This window comes from Sapajus apella, unplaced genomic scaffold (genome assembly GCF_009761245.1).
Source record: "Sapajus apella isolate SASKATOON/1434 unplaced genomic scaffold, GSC_monkey_1.0 scaffold292, whole genome shotgun sequence".
NCBI classification, from domain to species: domain Eukaryota; kingdom Metazoa; phylum Chordata; class Mammalia; order Primates; family Cebidae; genus Sapajus; species Sapajus apella.
The window spans coordinates 113,018-132,670 of NW_022437232.1; the positions used below are offsets into that span (position 1 = coordinate 113,018).

The window sequence follows — 19,653 nt, forward strand, 5'->3', positions numbered from 1 at the left end:
GCAGGAATGCAGTGGCTCTATCTAAGCTCACTGCAACCTCCACCTCCCGGGTTCAAGTGAGTCTCATGCCTCAGCCTCCCGAGTAGCTTGGACTACAGGCTCATTTTTGTACTTTTAGTAGCCATGTTGGCCACTCTGGTCTTGAACTCCTGACCTCAAGTGACACTCCTATCTTGGCCTCACAAAGTGCTGGGATTACAGGTGTGAGCCACCACTGGGCCAAAAAGCATATTTTCATCAGAAATTTTTTGATATTTAAGTGTTGACTGCGAATTCCAATTTCTAAAATTTCCTTAACAAAATCCATCTACATGGTATATGTGGCCTACAGGCTGCTGCTTGACAAAGTCTACTATAAACATTCCTATTATCAATGTAGGATACTGTTGTTAAGAGTAGGAGCATGCCTAAATCTGTAGTGACTTTGTAACATCTACAAAAAAGTATTTACCGAATGTCAAAAAGAAATATAAAACACTGAGTGAACAGAACTATATCACTAAATGAGATTTGAAATCGAAGAAGTAGCAGGTACCATAGAAATGAGAGGTCAGTAGAAGAGCCCAGGAGCCATCTTAATGAGTTAGAGTATGAAAAATAAATAAGAAGAGGGAAGAAAACAGGCTATTCTAGAAAAAGTAATAACAGCATCAAAGATGTACTGGTGTTATGATGAAGAATATAGGGAACAGTGAAATATTAAAGGAAGATACATTTCAGAGAGTAATAAGAAATAACAGGTAGAAAATTTCTGTGGGTCTTGAAAGCTCAGCAGAGTTTAGACTTCACATGATAGGCAACTGAATCAATATTAGATTCTTGTATAAAAAGTAATACAATTGACATAGTGTCTTTTAAAAATATTTATCTGGTCATAGTATATAGAAAGGACTGGGGAGCAGAAAGTCTAATATCTCAGTATTACAGGAATGAGGTGATAAGTGTCTGGATGCTGTTAGTGGAAATGTTGGAAAGAGTCAAGAGTTTTCCATTAACTCACTTACTTGAATGAATCCTTATATTAGCTTATTCACGTTTATGTGTATGTGTGTATGTATGTGTGTGCTTGCTTTTTTTCAGTAACATATTGGAGCTGGCCTGTTATAAAAAAAAGAACACTAGCACAGGAGTTGAGAGATCAACATTCTAGGCCTGACACTACCCATAACTAAAGGCATGAACTCAGACCTGTCTCTTGACCTTACTGATTATCAGTTCCCTAATCTAGCCAAATAGAAAGAGAATCATAATATTACTTAATGTTCCGGTTATCACAATATGTCTCCACTTCTAAAACCAGCCATCTGAAGATTTCAGATTTAAAAATCTGGTTTCTGACTTATTTTGAAAAGTCAAAAATCTGGCTTCCTTGGGCCCACATTCCTAGAGCAAAACTTGTTGAGGTTGAGCAGGGAATCCTCTTTCAGTTTGGGCAAATGCTCTAGTTGCATAGTCCGAGCATTTCCTTCTGTATCACTAGAATGATGTCCACTGTTAGCTGCCATTCATCATGTTTTCATTCCTGTCTTTGTTACAGTAGCTAAATATATTTCTAAGCTGTTCTTTTTTATTCAAAGTAAGAAAATGAAAGACAAAAAGACATACTTCAAAAAAAATAAGAGAAGGCCGGTATCTTCATGGAAATAAAAAAATTCTCTTCTATTCAATATGAAAAAAAAAAAGTATGTCAAAAAAAAATCATCATTTAACTACCTTTAATCAGTTTCATTTGAGTTTGGGAAGCCTGCTCTAGGTAATGGAAAACCATTACAAAATTGTCTAACAAGTATAACAATCAGATTTATATTTTAGAAACAGTACTTGTTATAGATGGAATGTCCCCTGAAAATGTATATGCTGAAATCCAAACCCCAATGTGATAGTATTAGGTGGGGCCTTTGAGAGGTGATTAGGTCATGAGAGTGGAGCCCTTGTGAATGGAATTAGTGCCCTTATTAAAGCAACCTCCAGAGAGCTTCCTCACTCCTTCTATCATGTGAGATTAGAGAGAAGATGACCTATAAACCAGGAGGCGAGCCTTGACCAGACACTGAATCTGCCAGCACCTTGATCTTGAACTTCCCAGTCTCCAGAACTATGAGAAAAAAAAAAATCTGCTATTTATATGCTACCCAATATATAGTATTGTTACTGCAGCCCAAATGAACTCAGACAGTACTCTAGCAGCATGTAAAAACTGATCAAGAATAAGAGGGATGTCAGAGGAAAGAACATCTGTTTAAAGAGTAGTGTAGTCTCAAGGAGAGATACAGGGCCTAAACTTACATGTTTACAGTAAAGAGGCAAGGAGGATTAATTCAAAGTAGAATTGTTAAAACTTGGGGAACCCAATGATATTCAAAGAATGACTCCAGATTTTAGGAACGGTTGCACGGATGAATGGTGATATATTCACTTAGGGAATTCATAGAAAAAGTCTTGTGGAAAGGTTTAACAGCCCAGCATTACTCTATAGCATGAATTGGCAAATTATAGCCCAATGCCCATGTAAAATTTCTGTAGAGCCCACAGCCCATACGTAATTTTATGTAATGGTTAAAGTAAAAGTAATGTGAAAATAATGGTTTTTACTTTTATAAACGGTTGTATAAAATTAAAGAATGTATTTCATGAAATGCAAATTATGTAAAATTTAAATTTCAGTGTCCATAAATAAAGTTTTATTGGAACACAACTCATTCCCTTGTGCACTGCCTATAGCTGTGTTTGCATTATGACAGCAGAGTTGAGGGGCTGTGACAGAATGATTCACTTTACACTGCTGCTGGATGCACTACAAATTGCAGTGACAGTTATGACTTGTCAAGTGCTTCAAGAACCATGGTATACTGTCATACCACATTTGATCATCATGTCAAAATAAGAGAAGCATGTCATGCTTTTAAGGCATTTAAAGTAGTATGTGAATTCTTTTGTTATTGAGTTAGATAGCAAACCATTGTACTATACAATATACATCAATATTACCAGACTAAGCACTCATCACATTCCCAAGACATAGGAAAGAAATCATCAGAGATATCAGAAAAATATAGAACAAAATATCTCATCACAGAAGAATTTCCACACACACACAGACACAGACAAACACACATACACACTCACAATTGCAAACAAATTAAATTTCCAGGTGTCTCATTTGTTATCCAAGCAAGGAAATCCAGTTACCCATGGGGAGCTAATTAAATTGCATTTGGTTATAGCAACCAATATTTCCAGAGAAAATAAACTTGCTTAAGAATAACCTCTCAGTGAGAATAACCACTGGAGATGAGGACACTGGGAACAATATCAACATTCAACTAAAAACCAAGGTAAAAGATTTGTAGACATTGTCTTTGGCTCTTGATGAGCTGGCAGGTATTAATGACACTGCTTAGTTGTTTCTCAAGAAGTCAATTACAAGCTTGAAATCACTAATAGTGAGCCTCTATGAAGATTCTCCATAAAATAATAATAAGCAAGAATATTCCCCAAGTTGAGAAAGCACCAATTCAGTATAACCTGAAGTGGAATCTGTTAAGATGTGTTACAAATGATGGTGACAAAAATAAATGAAGATCAGAAAAAGGTTTAGTTGAACAAACTTACAAAGTTTGTGAAAGCATAGGTATTTAAGCTTATGGTACTTCATTCTATTATTCATCAATAGGGAAAACAATTTAGAATGTATCATTGAACCAGTAGGGAAAACATTAATTTATCATGTATCACTGAACCAGTAATGTCACCAGTGAACTTCATTTGTTCTCACAGATTTAACCATCATAAGTTCTGTAAATTTTAATCCGAAATGGAAACAAAATCTTGGCTTGCCTCATTATACAGAAGACCAATGGTTTAGTCGTTACAGAGTTTTACTGTGATTTTTTTGAGCTCAAGGGCACAAATAAAATTTTCTGAACAACAACAAAAAAAAATGTCTTCAATCACTGCTATGGCTTTGGAAATTAAAATTTGCTGCAAATTTGACAGTTTCCTAATGAATCTAACTTAAAAGTCAAGGCAAAGAAGTGCTTGTATGAGAAAATACTGCAAAAAAGTCATTTTGACAACACCGTTCCAGTTACAAGCAATAATGGCTTTATATACTTCCTGCACTGTCAAAAGTTGAAACAAAAAGATCTACCTCCATACACAAATTTTCAAGAGATTTATTTTGCAAGCTCAAACTAGAGTTCCTGCAGTGCTTTTCAGACCTCACTGTGACTGCAAAGGAAATTTCTATATTTCAAAATCCAATTAAAGATGCAATTGAGGAGCTCCTACCTAACCTTAAATTGGAAATGGTTAATCTGCAATGTAATTTCATGCTAAATGGCAAATACCAAGAAAAGTCTTAAAAAAAATTTTTTTTTTTTGGTCAAGAATTACAGCTGTATTGAGAGAATTCTCTTAGTACCTTCCACACAATGAATATGCTCATTAAGATCACATACAATTGGCAGTACTTATTTGTATGGGAAAATAATGCCTCAAAGACGCAATTTGTAAAATTGCATTATAGGTCTGCTGTAACAGATGAACATCTACAATAAATTCTGGCAATAGGATAACTTTGAATCCTAATAAGTAAAATATTATTCCAAAAAAAGAACTCCAAAACAAACAAAAGATTTAAAAAAAAGAGCTCCAGTCTTTTCATTTTGTATCACAATAAATTGTGTTCAATTAATGTTATCATATTTCAAATGTAGTAAAAAAAAAATGGACATTTATGTTCTCTCATATATATTTTTTCCCTTTTCCATTAGGCTGGTGCAAACATAACTACGGTTTTTGCATTTTTGAAATTTGCTGTTTCATACTGGAATATACACATTCTTAAATAAATGTGATTATGTTATAGATCATTTTAATGCACATTTCTCTCTTTATGAGTGATTTTCTTCTTTGAGTTCAAAATGGGTCGTAAAGCAGTGGTACGACTCACAACATCAACAATGCGCTTGGTTCAGAACTGCTAACGAATGTACAGTGTAGCGGTGGTTCAAGAAGTTTCGCAAAGGAGATGAGGGCCTTGAAGATGAGGAGTGTAGTGGTTGGTCATCAGAAGTCGACAATGACCAAATGAAAGCAATCATTGAAGCTGATCCTCTTGCAACTACATGAGAAGTTGCTGAAGAACTCAATGTCAACCATTCTATGGTAGTTCAGCATTTGTAGCAAATTGGAAAGTTGAAAATATTTGATAAGTGGGTATCTTATGAGCTGAGCGAAAATCAGAAAAAAAGCATTGTTTTGAAGTGCTGTCTTCTCTTATTCTACACAAAGACAATGAACTATTTATTGATCAGATTGTGACGTGTGACAAAAAGTGGATTTTATATGACAACCGAAAAGTGGATTTTATTCAACAACTGGACGGAGAAGCTCCATAGCACTTCCCAAAGCCAAACTTGCCCCCTAAAAAAAGATCATGGTCACTGTTTGATGGTCTGCTGCCTGTCTGATCCACCACAGCTTTCTGAATCCTGGTGAAACCATTACATCTGAGAAGTATGCTCAGCAAATTGCTAAGATGCACTTACTGGCCCGCACTGGTCAACAGAAAGGGCCCAATTCTTCTATATAACGCCCGACCACACGTCACACAACCAATGCTTCAAAAGCTGGATGAACTGGGCTATGAAGTTTTGCCTCATCTGCTATATTCACCTGACCTCTCACCAGCCCACTACCACTTCTTCAAGCATCTCAACAGCTTTTAGCAGGGAAAATGCTTCCAATAGTTCGTTGAATACCAAAGCATGGATTTTTACGCTACAGGAATAAATTTCTCGTTGGCAAAAATGTGTTGATTTTAATGTTCCTATTTTGAGTAATAAAAATGTGTTTGAGCCTAGTTATAATGATTTAAAATTCACAGTCTGAAACCACAATTACTTATGCACCAACCTAATATGTAATATCCTTGATCCCTCTTCATGGCCTGCAAAGTCTAAAATACTTATCATCTGATCCTTTATGGAAAAAGCTTGTCAGCCTCTGCTTCATGGTGGTGCTGTCCCCAGTGTGGCATAACCTGGGAAGGTCTTGACAATGCAATTTTACAGCCCACTCCACATCTATTGAATCTGAACTTCTGAAGGTGGGCCCAGTATTTTTTAAAAACAAGCTCTTCAAGTGATTCTATGCAAGCTAAAGTCTGAGAAGCACTACTCTAAATCAGGATGCAGTGTTAGTTGTCCCCTTGGATACATTATTTAATTCTCTGATTTAGTAAAATGGAAACAGTGTCACCTACTTCATAGAATTGTTGAAAGGATTAAAATTCAGTTTAAAAATATGTGTAAAGTGTAGCATAACTGACATCAATAATTCTTAATAAATCATAATTATGAATTTGATGGTGTACTAGAGCCCCCTATACTAGCCCATGAGATACAATTTTTAAATTTTCAGGATTTTAATGAGGCAGTTATTAAAATAGCCATTATTGAAATTATATAAACATAAATGAGTTATACTAAAAAAGAACACTCAAAACCATCAATACTTAATTACTATATTTTACTATTATCTGTGCTAATGAGATAATGTCTGATGGATATGGTATATAATGATGTGCTACCTCTTTTTTCTCAACTCTGCATTCAGTGACACTATTTTAGTAGCTTGAAATGAGCCACAGTAGGAGTATTTACACCACAGGAAACTGACAACCATCACAAATCAGGGCTATTTCAGAGATAGGCTTTTAGTTAAACATTTAGCAGCACCCCTAATTATCATTATTAAAAATTATAAAATGAGGCCGGGTACGGTGGCTTACACCTGTAAACCCAGCACTCTGAGAGGCCAAGGTGGGTGGATCACGAAGTCAGGAGATTGAGACCATCCTGGCCAACATGGTGAAACTCCATCTCTACTAAAAACACAAAAATTAGCTAGGCATGGTGGCACGTGCCTGTAGTCCCAGATACTCAGGAGGCTGAGACGGAAGAAGGGCTTGAATCTAGGAGGCAGAGGCTGCAGTGAGCCAAGATCATGCCACTGCCCTCCAGTCTGGGTGACAGAGTGAGACTCTGTTTCAAAAAAAAAAAAATTATGAGTTATATTTTGAACTCAATGAGTTTTCATTAACTATGCATGTAGAGATGTCTACTAATATGTTAAACACAAAGATGTAGCCCAAATATTAATATATTTAGGTATCAATAAGTACCTAAAATCATTTTGTGAATAAAAAGAAGGACTTTGGAATTTACAAGTACCATTGACCCTTGAACAATGCAGGAACTTGGTGTCCCAATCTCCCTCTTACTCAAAAGTCCACACATAACTTTCAACTCCCTAAAACCTTAAGTAATAGCCTAATGCTAACCAGAAGTCTTACCAATAATACAAAGTCAATTAACACATATGTTGTATGTTTATATGCATTAAATACCACATGCATCAAATACCATATTGTTACAATAAGGTAAGCTAAAGAAAACGGAAGGAAGAAAAAAACGTTATTTACTATTCATTACATGGAAATGGATCATCATAAAGGTCTTCATCCTCATTATAGTCACACTGAGTAGGCTCAGAAGAGGAGGGGTTCATCTAGTTGTTTCAGGTGTGGCAGAGGTGGAGGAGATGAAAGGGGAGGCAGGAGGGGCAGATTCACTTGGTATAGCTTTTATTGAAAAAATCCACACAGAAATGGAACTGTGCTGTTCAAACCCATGTTATTCAAGCGTCAACTGTACAACCAATCATGGCTACCAGCTCAATTTAACCACTTCCATTACCACTATCCTAGTCCTTGATTTTAACTCCTGAAATGCTTCCAGTAACAAAAGTTGTATAAATAGAAGCACTGAGAGAATTATTTCACCTGCAATTAGAATCCAGCATCCATATTTCAGCCAGCATGGGAAATGGTTTTATAGGTCATTTATTTAGACAAAGCTAATAAGCTGGTTCGAACCCTTAAGTTGCTACCTCAAGTATATATCACCATTTGAACACTAAAGAAAAACAAGATGTATAGATATTAATATATTTAAGATATCAATGATACGGAGTATATGTCAAACTTTATTTTCAAGGAATCACAGGCTTTTATAACCAAAATAGTATTTATAACTAGTATGGTTTGAATGTTTTTGTCCCTTCCAAAACTCAGGTTGAAACTAAATCCCCAATACAACAGTATTGGGAGGTGGGGCCTAATGGGAGGTGTTCAGGCCATGACGGCTCTGCCCTCACAAATAGATTAATGACATTATAAAAAGAGCTTACCAAAGGCCAGGCAGGGTGGCTCACGCCTAGAAACCCAGTACTTTGGGAGGCTGAGGTGGGCAGATCACCTGAGGTCAGGAGTTCGAGACCAGCCTGACCAACATGGAGAAACCCCATGCCTACTAAAACTACAAAATTAGTCAGGTGTGATGGTGCATGCCTGTAATCCCAGCTACTCAGTAGGCTGAGGCAGGAGAATCACTTAAACCAAGGAGGCAGAGGTTGCAGTGATTTGAGATTGTGCCATTGCACTCCAGCCTGGGCAACAAGAGCAAATTTCCGTCTCCAAAAAAAAAAAAAAAGAGCTTACCAGAGTGGATTCTCTCTTTTGCTCTTCTGTTGTGTGAAGACACAGGGTTTCTCCTCTTTGGAGGACACAGCAGCCAGGCGTCATCATTAAACCAAAGACCAAACCTGCTGGCACTTTGATCTTGTAGTTCCCAGATGCCAGAACTCTTGAGAGAATAAATTTCTGTTCTTTATAAATTACTCAGTCTCAGGTATTCTGTTATAAAGCAGCACAAAATGGACTGATATAATAACCTATTCTAATATCTTCATTTATTATTTACATCTAGGTAAATACAGGTTGAGTATCCCTTATACGTAATGCTTTGGACCAGAAGTGTTTCAGATTTTGAAATTTTTCAGATTTTGGAATATTTGCATGATTTAACTGGTTTAACATCCCTAATCCAAAAATCTGAAACCAAAAATCCAAATGCTGCAATGTGCATTTCCTTTTGAGTGTCATGTTAGACTCAAAAAGTTTCAGATTTTGGAGCATTTCGGATTTTGGATTAGGGATGCTCAACCTGTACTTCTATTTTATTTTAGCTATTGAGTTGTATCAGTTACTGATATTTTTGGATATTAACCCCTAATTTGATATATGGCTTGTAATTAATTCCCCTCATTATGTAAGCTGCCTTTTCATTTTGTTGATTGTTTCCTTTGCTATAGAGAAACAATAATTTGATGAAGTCCCATTTGTTCGTTTTTGCTTTTGTTGCCTGTGCTTTGCGGGCCATAAACAAAAAATCATTCCCAACACCATGTTATGGAACTTTTCTCTAGTATTTTCTTGCGGGCATTTTATGCTTTCAAATTCAAATCTTACATTTAAATCTCTGATCCATTTTGAGCTGATTTTTGTATACAGGGTGAATAAGGATCCAATGCCATTTTTCAACATGTGGATATCTAGTTTTGACAACAGTGTTTATTGAAGAGATTGTCCTGTCCCCATTGTGTTTCCTCGGCATTTTTTTTTTTTTTTTGGAAGATCAACTGACCGTAAATTCTTGGGTTTATTTCTAGCCTCTGTATCCTATTCCATTGATCTATGTGTCTGCTTTTATGCCAGTACCACACTGTTTTGATCACTATAGCTTTGTAACATGACTTGAAGCAGGTAGCATGATGCCTCTGGCCTTGTTCTTCTTACTCAAGATTGTTTTGGCTATTCAGATCTTTTGTGGTTCCATAAAAATTTTAGAATTGTTTTGCTATTTCTGTGAAAAATTTCATTGGAATTTTGGTAGGAATTACATTGAATCTGTAGATCACTTTCAGTAATATGAACATTTTAACAATACTAATTCTTTCAATTTATGAACATGGGTTATCTACTTATTTAATTCTTCTAATTATTTCATCAATGTCTTATGGTTTTCAGTGTTGAGATCTTTCACCTTCTTGGCTAAACTTATTCCTAGATGTTTCATATTTTTGTAACCATTGTTAATAGGATGGTTATCTTGATTATATCCTCAAATAGTTTGCTGTCAGTGTATAGAAATGATTCTGATTTTTCTACGTTGATTTTGTGTCCTGAAACTTTACTGAATTCATTTATTAGGTTTAACAGGTTTTTTTTTTTCTTTCATGGAGTCTTTAAGCCTTTTCATATATAAGACCATGCTATCTTCAAGCAGGTCATTTTACTCTCCAATTTGGATGCTTTTTTTTTTCGTTTTCTTGTCTATTTGGTCTGCTAGCACTTCTAGTATTATCTTAAATAGCAGTGGCAAGAGTGGGCATCCTTGTTTTTTCTTCCTCAATCTGACATAAAGCTTTCAGATTTTCACCATTAAGTATGATGTTAGCTATGGGCTTGTCATATATGACCTTTGCTACGTTTAGGCATATTCATTCTATACCACATTTGTTCAGAGTTTTAAAGATGAAAGTATGTTGAATTTTGTCAAATGCTTTTTCTGTATCAACTGAGATGATCATATGATTTTTGTTCTTCATAATGTGGTATATCACATTTACTGATTTGTGTATGTTCAACCATTCTTGCATCCCAGGGATAAATCCCACTTGATCATGATGCATGATTATCTTAATGTATCTTAATGTGATGAGAATGCAAATCATAACCACAATGAGATACCATTTCACACCAGTCAGAATGGCTATTAAAAAGCAAAAAAGAAAAAAAAAAAAAAAAGATGCTGGTAAGGCTATAGAGAAAAGGGAATGTTTTTACACTTTGGTGGAAATGTAAATTAGTTCAGATACCGTGGAACGCAATTTGGAAATTTCTTGATGAACTTAAAACACCACTACCATTTGACCCCATCCCATTACTGGGTATATTTCCAGAGAAACATAAATCATACTGCCAAAAAGACACATGCACTTCTATCTTCACTGCACCACTACTCACAATAACAAAAACGTGAAATCAACCCAGGTGCCTATCAACAGCGGATTGGATAAAGAAAATGTGGCACATATATACCATGCAATACTATGCAGCCATTAAAAAAAAGAATGAAATCATGTCCTTTGAAGCAACATGGATGGAGCTGAAGGCCACTATCCTAAGCAAATTAACATAGAAACAAAAAACCCAAATACCATATATTCTCATTTATAAGTGGGAGCACTGGGTGTACATATGGACATAAAGATGGGTAAAACAGACACTGGGGACTACTAGAGGGGGACAAATAGAGGGAGGCAAGGACTGAAAAACTAGCTATTGGATACTATGCACACTACTTGGGTGATGGGATTATTCATACTCCAAACCCCAGTGTCATGTAATCAGCCCATGTAACAAACCTGCACATGTATCCTCTGAACCTAAACTAAAAGCTGAAATTTTAAAAAAAAAAAAAACAAAAAACAAAAAACGAATACCAATTCTCCTCAAACGCTTTCCAAACAATGAAGAAAGGGAAATGCTTCCAAACTCATTTAATGAGGCCAGCATTACCCTGACACCAAAGCCAGACAATGACTACAAGAAAAGAAACTACAAGCCAATATCCCTAATAAACATAAATAGAAAAATCCCCAACAAAATACTGGCAAACTGAACTCAACATCAACATGTATTTTAAATTAAACTTTTCCCCTATCAGTTATCCAAACATTTAACTATCTAAAATTACATCGGGTTCCCAAAGGAGATCTTCCTCCTTCAATTCCTCCTGATGCTCATGACTGGATATTAAAATTTAGGTAATTCTGATGGCTGTTGTTAGTGCCACCAATAACTCCAGAATTGCCACGTTCAATTTCAGGTGATCAGGAATAGCGCATCCACACTATTTCCCCAAAGTCACCTAGAAATTTCAAGATTCCAGTACGAAAGCAAAATCGCTTTGGCTATTAAAACTTTTCAAATTGTAGTAGTATAGACTTCAGAATACGACTGCCAAGGATAGTGAATTCAGCCCTTCTCCCATATAAAAAAAAAATGGACAAAACAGGTATAATGTCAACATAAGAAAAAATTTTAAATTTATCAATCTATCATCTATGCTTTTTTGAAATCATAAATTTTAGTAATTACGAACCTTCAAAAATATTTTATCACTCTGCTAGGCTTGCAAGATCAGGCAAAATTTGTATTTATTATTTAGCCACGAAAACCATTTCTGGACTTAGAAACATAGGCAAAATAAAATGACCATTTATAAGTTTGATACATATCTGCAGAGAAAAATACAACTCCAGGAACTAAAAATATAATTAGAAGCATAATTAAAATCTAAAGAAGTCTCAAATTCACAAAGTCTAAACGTGATAAAACCAGGCATCAGTAAAGAGTATTATTTAGGCAAAATGCCGTACAAAATTACAAAATCATTCTAGACTCATTTTGCATAACATTATAAAAATAAAAATTGTACTATACTAAGTCACAAAGACATTAAAAATGAAATGTCAAAGAAATGTGAAGCACTATGGTGAAATTAAAAATTATTCTTAGACAAGAAAACAGCACATGTCATTCCATGTAAAATGGAACACTTAAAAAATTTTATTTAATATTTATAAATTTAAATACATTTAAAATTTTAAAATATTTTCTAAAATATAATATCTGTCATGTAGAGTGAGTTAAAAATAATTTTAAAACTCTATGTTTTCTCACAGATCTTTAAACAAGGTGAGAAATACAGCATGACTATACCTAGTGAACTGTTCCCACTTACTCATTACTCATTTAGCCTTTACAACTGACCTCCATATCTACTAGACCTCTTAAGGTTGCTTTTTAGAAAAATATACTGGGTAATATCCTAACCAAAGCACTCAGCCTTTTCTCAGTCCTTATTACCCTCCTATTATAAAAAACAGACACTATTGACTATTCACTCTTTCTTAAAAACAACCATATACCAATTCTAGTCTTTCACTCTTACCTGTTTTTCAGTGTCAAATCATACCACTTCTTTTTCCCTAACTATGGAAAACTTAAGGAACTCCATTCCTCAAGATTATTACCATGGACAATTTTCCTCTTTTTCTTTGTTGACTCTCGTCCTCTGACCTAACTTCAAATATCACCTCAGGATATTTGTGGATATCTTCCGGATCTCTAATTCAAATTGTACTCTCAAAAGTTAAAATAAATGTTTGTTAACTATTTTTCACCTAGTTTCGGTCAGTCAACAAATTTTTCTACATAGCTACTATGTGCCAGACACTAGTGTTAGAAATGTATTCAAATCCTAATATGACAACATCCTTGTCATTAAGGAATAGAAACTAAATGTCATTAAGGAGTACAGACAGAAAAGTTCAACGTAATAGGTCCAAAATTGAGTATCTACGGTTCCTTTTTCTGTTAACTGAATATATATCAGGAGATTTTAATATCCTCATTATCACCCAGGCTAAAACCTGTGACACTCAATTCCATATTCAATGGGTTGCCAAGTAAATCCTATTCTTTATTTGCAATATTCTATTCCCATTGCCACAACCTAGTTCAGGTCATTAAACATTTTCATCCAGACTGCAACAACCATCTTTGGAAGTGTTCTGTAGTTTCTCATCTAATCCATCCTGCACTCAACTGACAAATTTTCCTATACCACACATGTGATCCATCACTTAACTGCATAAAAATGTTAAGTGGTCTCTCAATAGGTAAGCCAGGTTCAAACGCCAGGTTCAAATTCTTCTTCAGTTGGCATTTAAGATCCTCCATTATCTGGTCATTAGCAATTACTGTACTACTTTTTTATGTCTGTTACCCACGATTTCCTTACCTTTTGCTCTGGCCAAGCAATGCTATTTAATCATATTCTGGAAACTCCTAAAATGTTTCCTATCTCTCTATCTTCATTTATGTCATTTCTCCTCCAACCCCAGACCAACTCCATTGTGATTAACAATCTCATTTCTACCTTTAAGAAGTTGAACCTACCTTTGGTTCTTATAACACCATTTCTCTAAAATCTTCTCTCCATTCCCTGAATCTATAATATATGTAAAGGTCTTTTAAATAACTTACATATTTATTTCTATTATAATTTGTGTATATGTCATATTGTTCCTGAGATTCTAAACAACTTGAAGCATGAACATCATTTTATCTCTGTCCTCCCAGTACACTGCAGTACAGGACATTGCATACTGTTGATATCCAACAAATACTTAATGTATGTTGAATTTGAAATATGACATATACATAAAATAGTAGATGTGGCCATAAAGTTATAAAGGAATTTTCTTTCACTCTCTTGTATAAGAAATTACTGCCATGAGAATACCTTTATAACTTTATGGCCACATCTACTATTTTATAAGATTGAGTTTCGCTCTGGTTGCCAGGCTGCAGTGCAATAGTACAACCTTGGCTCACTGCAACCTCCACCTCCCGGGTTCAAGTGATTCTCCTTCCTCAGCCTCCCGCACAGCTGGGATTACAGGTGCCCACCACATCGACCTAATTTTGTATTTTTAGTAGAGATGGGGTTTCACCATGTTGGTCAGGCTGGTCTCAAACTCCTGATCTCAAGTGATCTGCCCGCCTAGGCCTCCTGCTGGGATTACAGGCATGAGTCACCACACCCAGCCAAGAGTATCTTTAAAAATCATCTTATTTATTTATTGAGACAAATTAAAAAGCACTTCTCCCTCTCCCCAATGTTTAATCAGTATACCTTCTTATGTGTGCATGAATTGTTACACTATCTTCCTTGACTCAGATATAAAGCTGTTTTCCAAGGTTTCAATTTTAAATTATCATATGTACCTACTGATCATACATGAAACCACCTTACCCTTGAAAAGAGTTTAGAAGGAAATAGCTGAGCTAATATCCAGAATCTACGAAGAACTAAAACAGATGTACAAGAAAAAAACAAACAAGCCCATTCGAAAGTGGGCAAAGAATATGAACAGACACTTTACAAAAGAAGACATATATGAGGCCAACAAACATATGAAAAAATGCTCATCATCACTAGAAGGAAATAGTTTGCCTCAGGTTGACTCAAAACCTACCTACAGCATGCTGAGAGGCCATGGGACAATTATACCTTTCTGTTTCTGCTTATCCCCCAACTCCATAATATGTACCAATCCAAATGTTTGTTCAGACTATACCTTCAGGTTCAAAAGTTGTAAATAATAGGTGGTTTTAAGTTCAACAATTTGCCAAAGATTTACTGAATTCCTTTTTGAAAAGCATTGTGGGGACATGAAAATTAGTAAGACATTTTTCATCTTCTGGGACTCATGATTAAATGCATAGCACACACACATAAACAATTCCATTATATGGTAGATTATGTAAGTGATAAAAAGCTTCTAACAAGGTACAAATAGTGCTATGAAGAAAGACTAATAGTATCTGAAATGGCTTCAAAATGAGAAATAGGTTTCTATTTGGCCCTTTTTAAAAAATCAAGCAGTAGCATTAAAGATTTTGAAAATTATTTTTAAGTAGATAATTTCTTTTAGGTATTTTTATTCACTAGCGTCATAACAATTGGATTTTTTCCACTGAAAATGTACAGAATTTAACATATACGTTAAAATGTTAAATGGGCTGTTTGAGGCTCACCTGGAAACATGAGAAAATGTATTTTACAAGCCAAACCTGAACTTATAGTCCAATATCAGATAGGGTTACTGGATAAACTGTGTAGTTCCTTTGAACATACACAGATAAACGTGTGTATGTTCAAAGGAAACATACCTTAACGTGTGTATGTTCGACGGAAATACACAGCTTGTCCAATAATCTAATACGTATTTAAAATTCTACTTTAAGAGAAAAAGTAGACACATATAAATGGGCCACTCAGTTTTTACAGAAATTGGTTCATCATATCAAGAGTACTCACATAAAAGAAAAACAACTTAACAACTGAAAATAAAATTCAGAGCCCTAGACCTTTCTTGATTCATACCACCTCCTCTGTCAACCCTGGCCTCTTCTCGATATATGGCGAAAGGTCGGGATCAAAGCCTGAAGCATCTGCTGTCCCAGGAAACTCTATGGACACCATTCCCAGGTTTAGACACTTCTTGAAGATTCTGACTTGCACGATCTACCTCTGAACGTGTTGAGCACTGTATTAACAAATGAAAGGACCACATTCATCTCAAGCTTTAAAATAACTCGCACAGAAGGGGTGGGAAAAGTCCCAGTTGACAGATGCCAAGGGAGCAAATTTTAAAAAGAGGAAATTATGACAGACAGGAGTGGAAGCAAACTGGGGAACTTAGTTCAAGTCGCTACTATTAAAAGAAACTTTGAGCTCTTAATTATATGACAGCATTCGTCAGACGTTTCTGTGATTACTGAATGTAACAGGTAAGCAATATGTGATGTAAAAAAATTAGGATAAATTTATATACCGTTTAATAAAATATATTTGCTCCTAAATATCTCATCCAAACCAATCTCTTCAGATTAACTATAAATACAAAGGAACTAAAATCAGATTATGCATATTAGACAGGGGGACGCTGGGAACGAATAACTAGCATGTAAGTTCGGTAACAACGTTACAGGGAGCAGTTTCCTGCTACAGAAGACAGACGAAGGAATCCAGAAAACAGGCTGAGCACAGGAATATTGCATACTGTAGTCACCCAGCACTAACTCAACAGCTAGCGGCTCTATCCTGCCTCACGTTCCTCGTGGCCTCTGACAAGTCATCCCTTTAACCTGTGAGGCTGTCCGCTCTTTCCCTTGGAAAATAATGTCCGCGCAGGTTGTAAGATCTCCCTCACAAACTACTTACTTCCACTTCCCCGCCCCGGGAAGATGAGTCTCCACGACGGGGAAAGGTCGCACTGACAGAGAAGGAAGTTACACGAAGTGGTCTCTCCCGCAGTCGGACCCGAGCCTAGAGCTCAGCAGACGCGGGGGAAAGGAAGCTGGTGGCCTCTGAAGAAACCGGGATGGAGCCGCGGATGCGAGCGCGCGAGGCAGGCTCTGTGTGCCCGGGCACCGGCAGGAAGAATGGAGGAGGGGAGGCGAGGCGGCGAGGTGCCGGGGAGCCGGGCGGCGGTCCGGCCCGCGGCCGACCCCACCCCAGCCAGCGCTCGGGACCCTCCCAGCCCCGGCGCCCAGCGTGCGTTCCGCGTGCGCCGACTCTCCCCGGAGGAACGGCCTCAGTCTCACACCCAGGGACTGGAGAAATCCGGCAACTTTGCGCTTAAAATGCTTCCCACCCTGCAGCACACCGAGAAAGAAAAAAATGTCAGGCGATGACGGGGGAGGAAGGATGACTTACCCATGTTGCTCCCCGAGGGTGAGGAACTGGCGGGGCGAGGCGAAGGTCTCCGGTGCGGGCAGCGCGGGTCCGTGTCCTCCCTCTACTCCGTCTCTCCCGCAGCCAGGGAGGGACCCGCGGGGGGCGGCCGCCGGGGAGGAGCAGCTGGTGCTGCTGCAGGCGGCGCGGCCGCGGCGGGGACGAGCGGCGGGGGGCGGGGCGGGGCGGGGCGGGGCGGGGCTGGCGGGCGCAGCCTGCGGCGGGCGCGGCTCCGAGCGGGAGGGCGGTGGAGGCGCTGGAGCCGGCCTGAAGTGCGCCGGCCCTGACTCGCGGCTCGCGAGCGCCCCGCCCTCCCTAGCGAGCATGCTCAGTGCCTTTTCCACGCCTCCCTCTGTGGCGAGTGAGGCTGAGCGAGCGGGTGGGCGTGTGTTTGCGGACAGGCTGTAGCCGCCGCTGAGGAGCCTGATAGTGGCCGTCTGAGCGGCGGAGGGTGGGCCAGGAGAAAGCAGGGAATGGGGATATTGAGTCTAATCTGCTAGCAGACGACTCACCGCTGCCTTGCTTTCCCCACCCTGATCCACCCGGAACCTGGGCCCGCTTTCGTTACGGGGCAACCCGGCCGCAGAGGCCGGAATTAATCCGAGAAGACGCTGGGCCGCCGCAGAGCCGGGAGGGGTGGTGGGACGCCAAAGCGGACGCCCCGACACCAAGCTGGAAAGGATGTGTAGGCAACTAGGCCTGCGCCTCTTGGGGACACCTGAGGACGCCCGCTGGGCAGCTGGCCGAGGGGCGGCCGCCGGGAGGGCGCTCGATGGCAGGCGTGTCGTTGGGACAGTTAAAGCTGCTCTAGTTGTGAACAGCTTAGAAACAGAGGTCCCGGCAGCGAGGAGAGCGCCCGCCCCAGGATTTTGCCGAAGAGCGTGTCGTTCTCCCTCTTGGAGGGCGCTGGAAAGGCCCTTTAACCAGGGTGCCGTCGTGCTCCACCCCGCTGTTTGTGAAAGCGGGAGGAAAAACGTTCCCCAGGCTTGAAAATAAGCGTCCTGCTGGGTTGGCTGCAGCACCGCCAACCTAACCCGGCGGAGGTCCTGCGATCTCCGGGCTGCCGCCCGCTCCCACCACCACCTCGGCCGCGGGGAGAACCTGAGCAGGGCGCTCCCACTGAGAGTGCCCTCCCGACCGGGCATGCGCGCGAGGCCGGGGCTGGCTTCGGTCCTCTGCCCGGGGGGAGGAGGCTGGAGGAAACCGATTTCTCTGCACACTGATCTTGCCCTGGCCTCTCTACGAGTGGGCTGAGGAATCTGGTCGCTCTCCGAGGCTGCAGCGACCGCAGTCCTTCAGAGGAGATGGTACAGTCAGCAGTAAAACCTGTGGGAGAAAGATAGCTGAAGTGAGGTTCACCTGTCAACTTTCACTAGGTCAATCCAACGTTGAGAAAGGACTTTTTTTTTTTAATTAGTTGCCCATTCTCACAGTCTCAGTTTCTGCTTGATGACTAGTATTTCGAGCACACAAATCAGGAGCCCTGTAATTTATTAGGCAAAGAGCAGGTTTTATGGGATTTTTCTAAAGCAAAAACGATAATTAAAAAGAGGTTTGATAAAACAGAAAAATACAATTTAACTACTGAAGTCGAAGATATGGGACTTTTCTGATGCACAAGACTATCAAGCATCTCACTCTCTAAGGGTGATCTTCCTGTTTGCCTCTCAAAATAATCACACTAAATTAGTTCCCTAGGGCTGCTGTAACATACCACAAATTGGGTGGCTTAGAACAACAAATTATTATCTCACAATTCCGAAGGCCAGAAGTCTAAAATTAAGGTATAGGCAGGGCTGTGCTCCCTCTGAGGGCACTGGGGAAGGATCTCTTCCAGGACTCTCTCCTAACTTCTGGTGGTTTGTTAGCTTGTGGCAGCATAACTCCAATTGAACATGGCTGTTCTCCCTGTGTGCTTTGTGTTCGAAATTCCCTTTTTAATACGAACAGCAGTCATAACAGATTAGAGGCGAACCGTGCTTCAGTATGACCTCTTGAACATTAATTATAACTGCAATGACCCGATTTCCAAATCAGGTCACAGTCTGAGGTACTAGGGATTAGGATTTCAACATAAGAATCGTGCCAGCGTGGCCAACATGACAAAACCCCATCTCTAAAAATACAAAAAATTAGCTGGGACCAGGCACAGTGCCTCATGCCTATAATCCTAGCACTTTGGGAAGCCGAGGCCGGCAGATCACTTGAGACAAGCCTGGCCAACATGGCAAAACCCCATCTCTACTAAAAAAAATTTTTTTTAATTTGAATAAATTAGCTGGGCATGGTGTAATCCCAGCTACTTGGGAGGCTGAGGTAGAAGAATCGCTTGAACTCAGGAGGTGGAGGTTACAATGAGCTGAGATGGCAC

General features: G+C 38.9%; 1 protein-coding gene across 2 annotated transcripts in view; it reads right to left on the bottom strand.

The window, feature by feature from the left end:
* The window catches only part of LOC116545576 (rap1 GTPase-GDP dissociation stimulator 1-like), a 128,508-nt gene extending 111,051 nt beyond the window's left edge, over positions 1-17,457 (bottom strand). The window contains exon 1 of one of the 2 annotated variants that reach the window (XM_032272117.1): positions 17,265-17,457. In XM_032272117.1, the coding sequence (XP_032128008.1) occupies positions 17,265-17,268 (4 nt within the window). In that variant the 5' untranslated portion in view covers positions 17,269-17,457. The remainder of the gene's footprint in view (positions 1-17,264) is intronic. The other variant, XM_032272116.1, reaches the window with a different exon arrangement.
* Between the last annotated feature and the right edge of the window lie 2,196 nt (positions 17,458-19,653).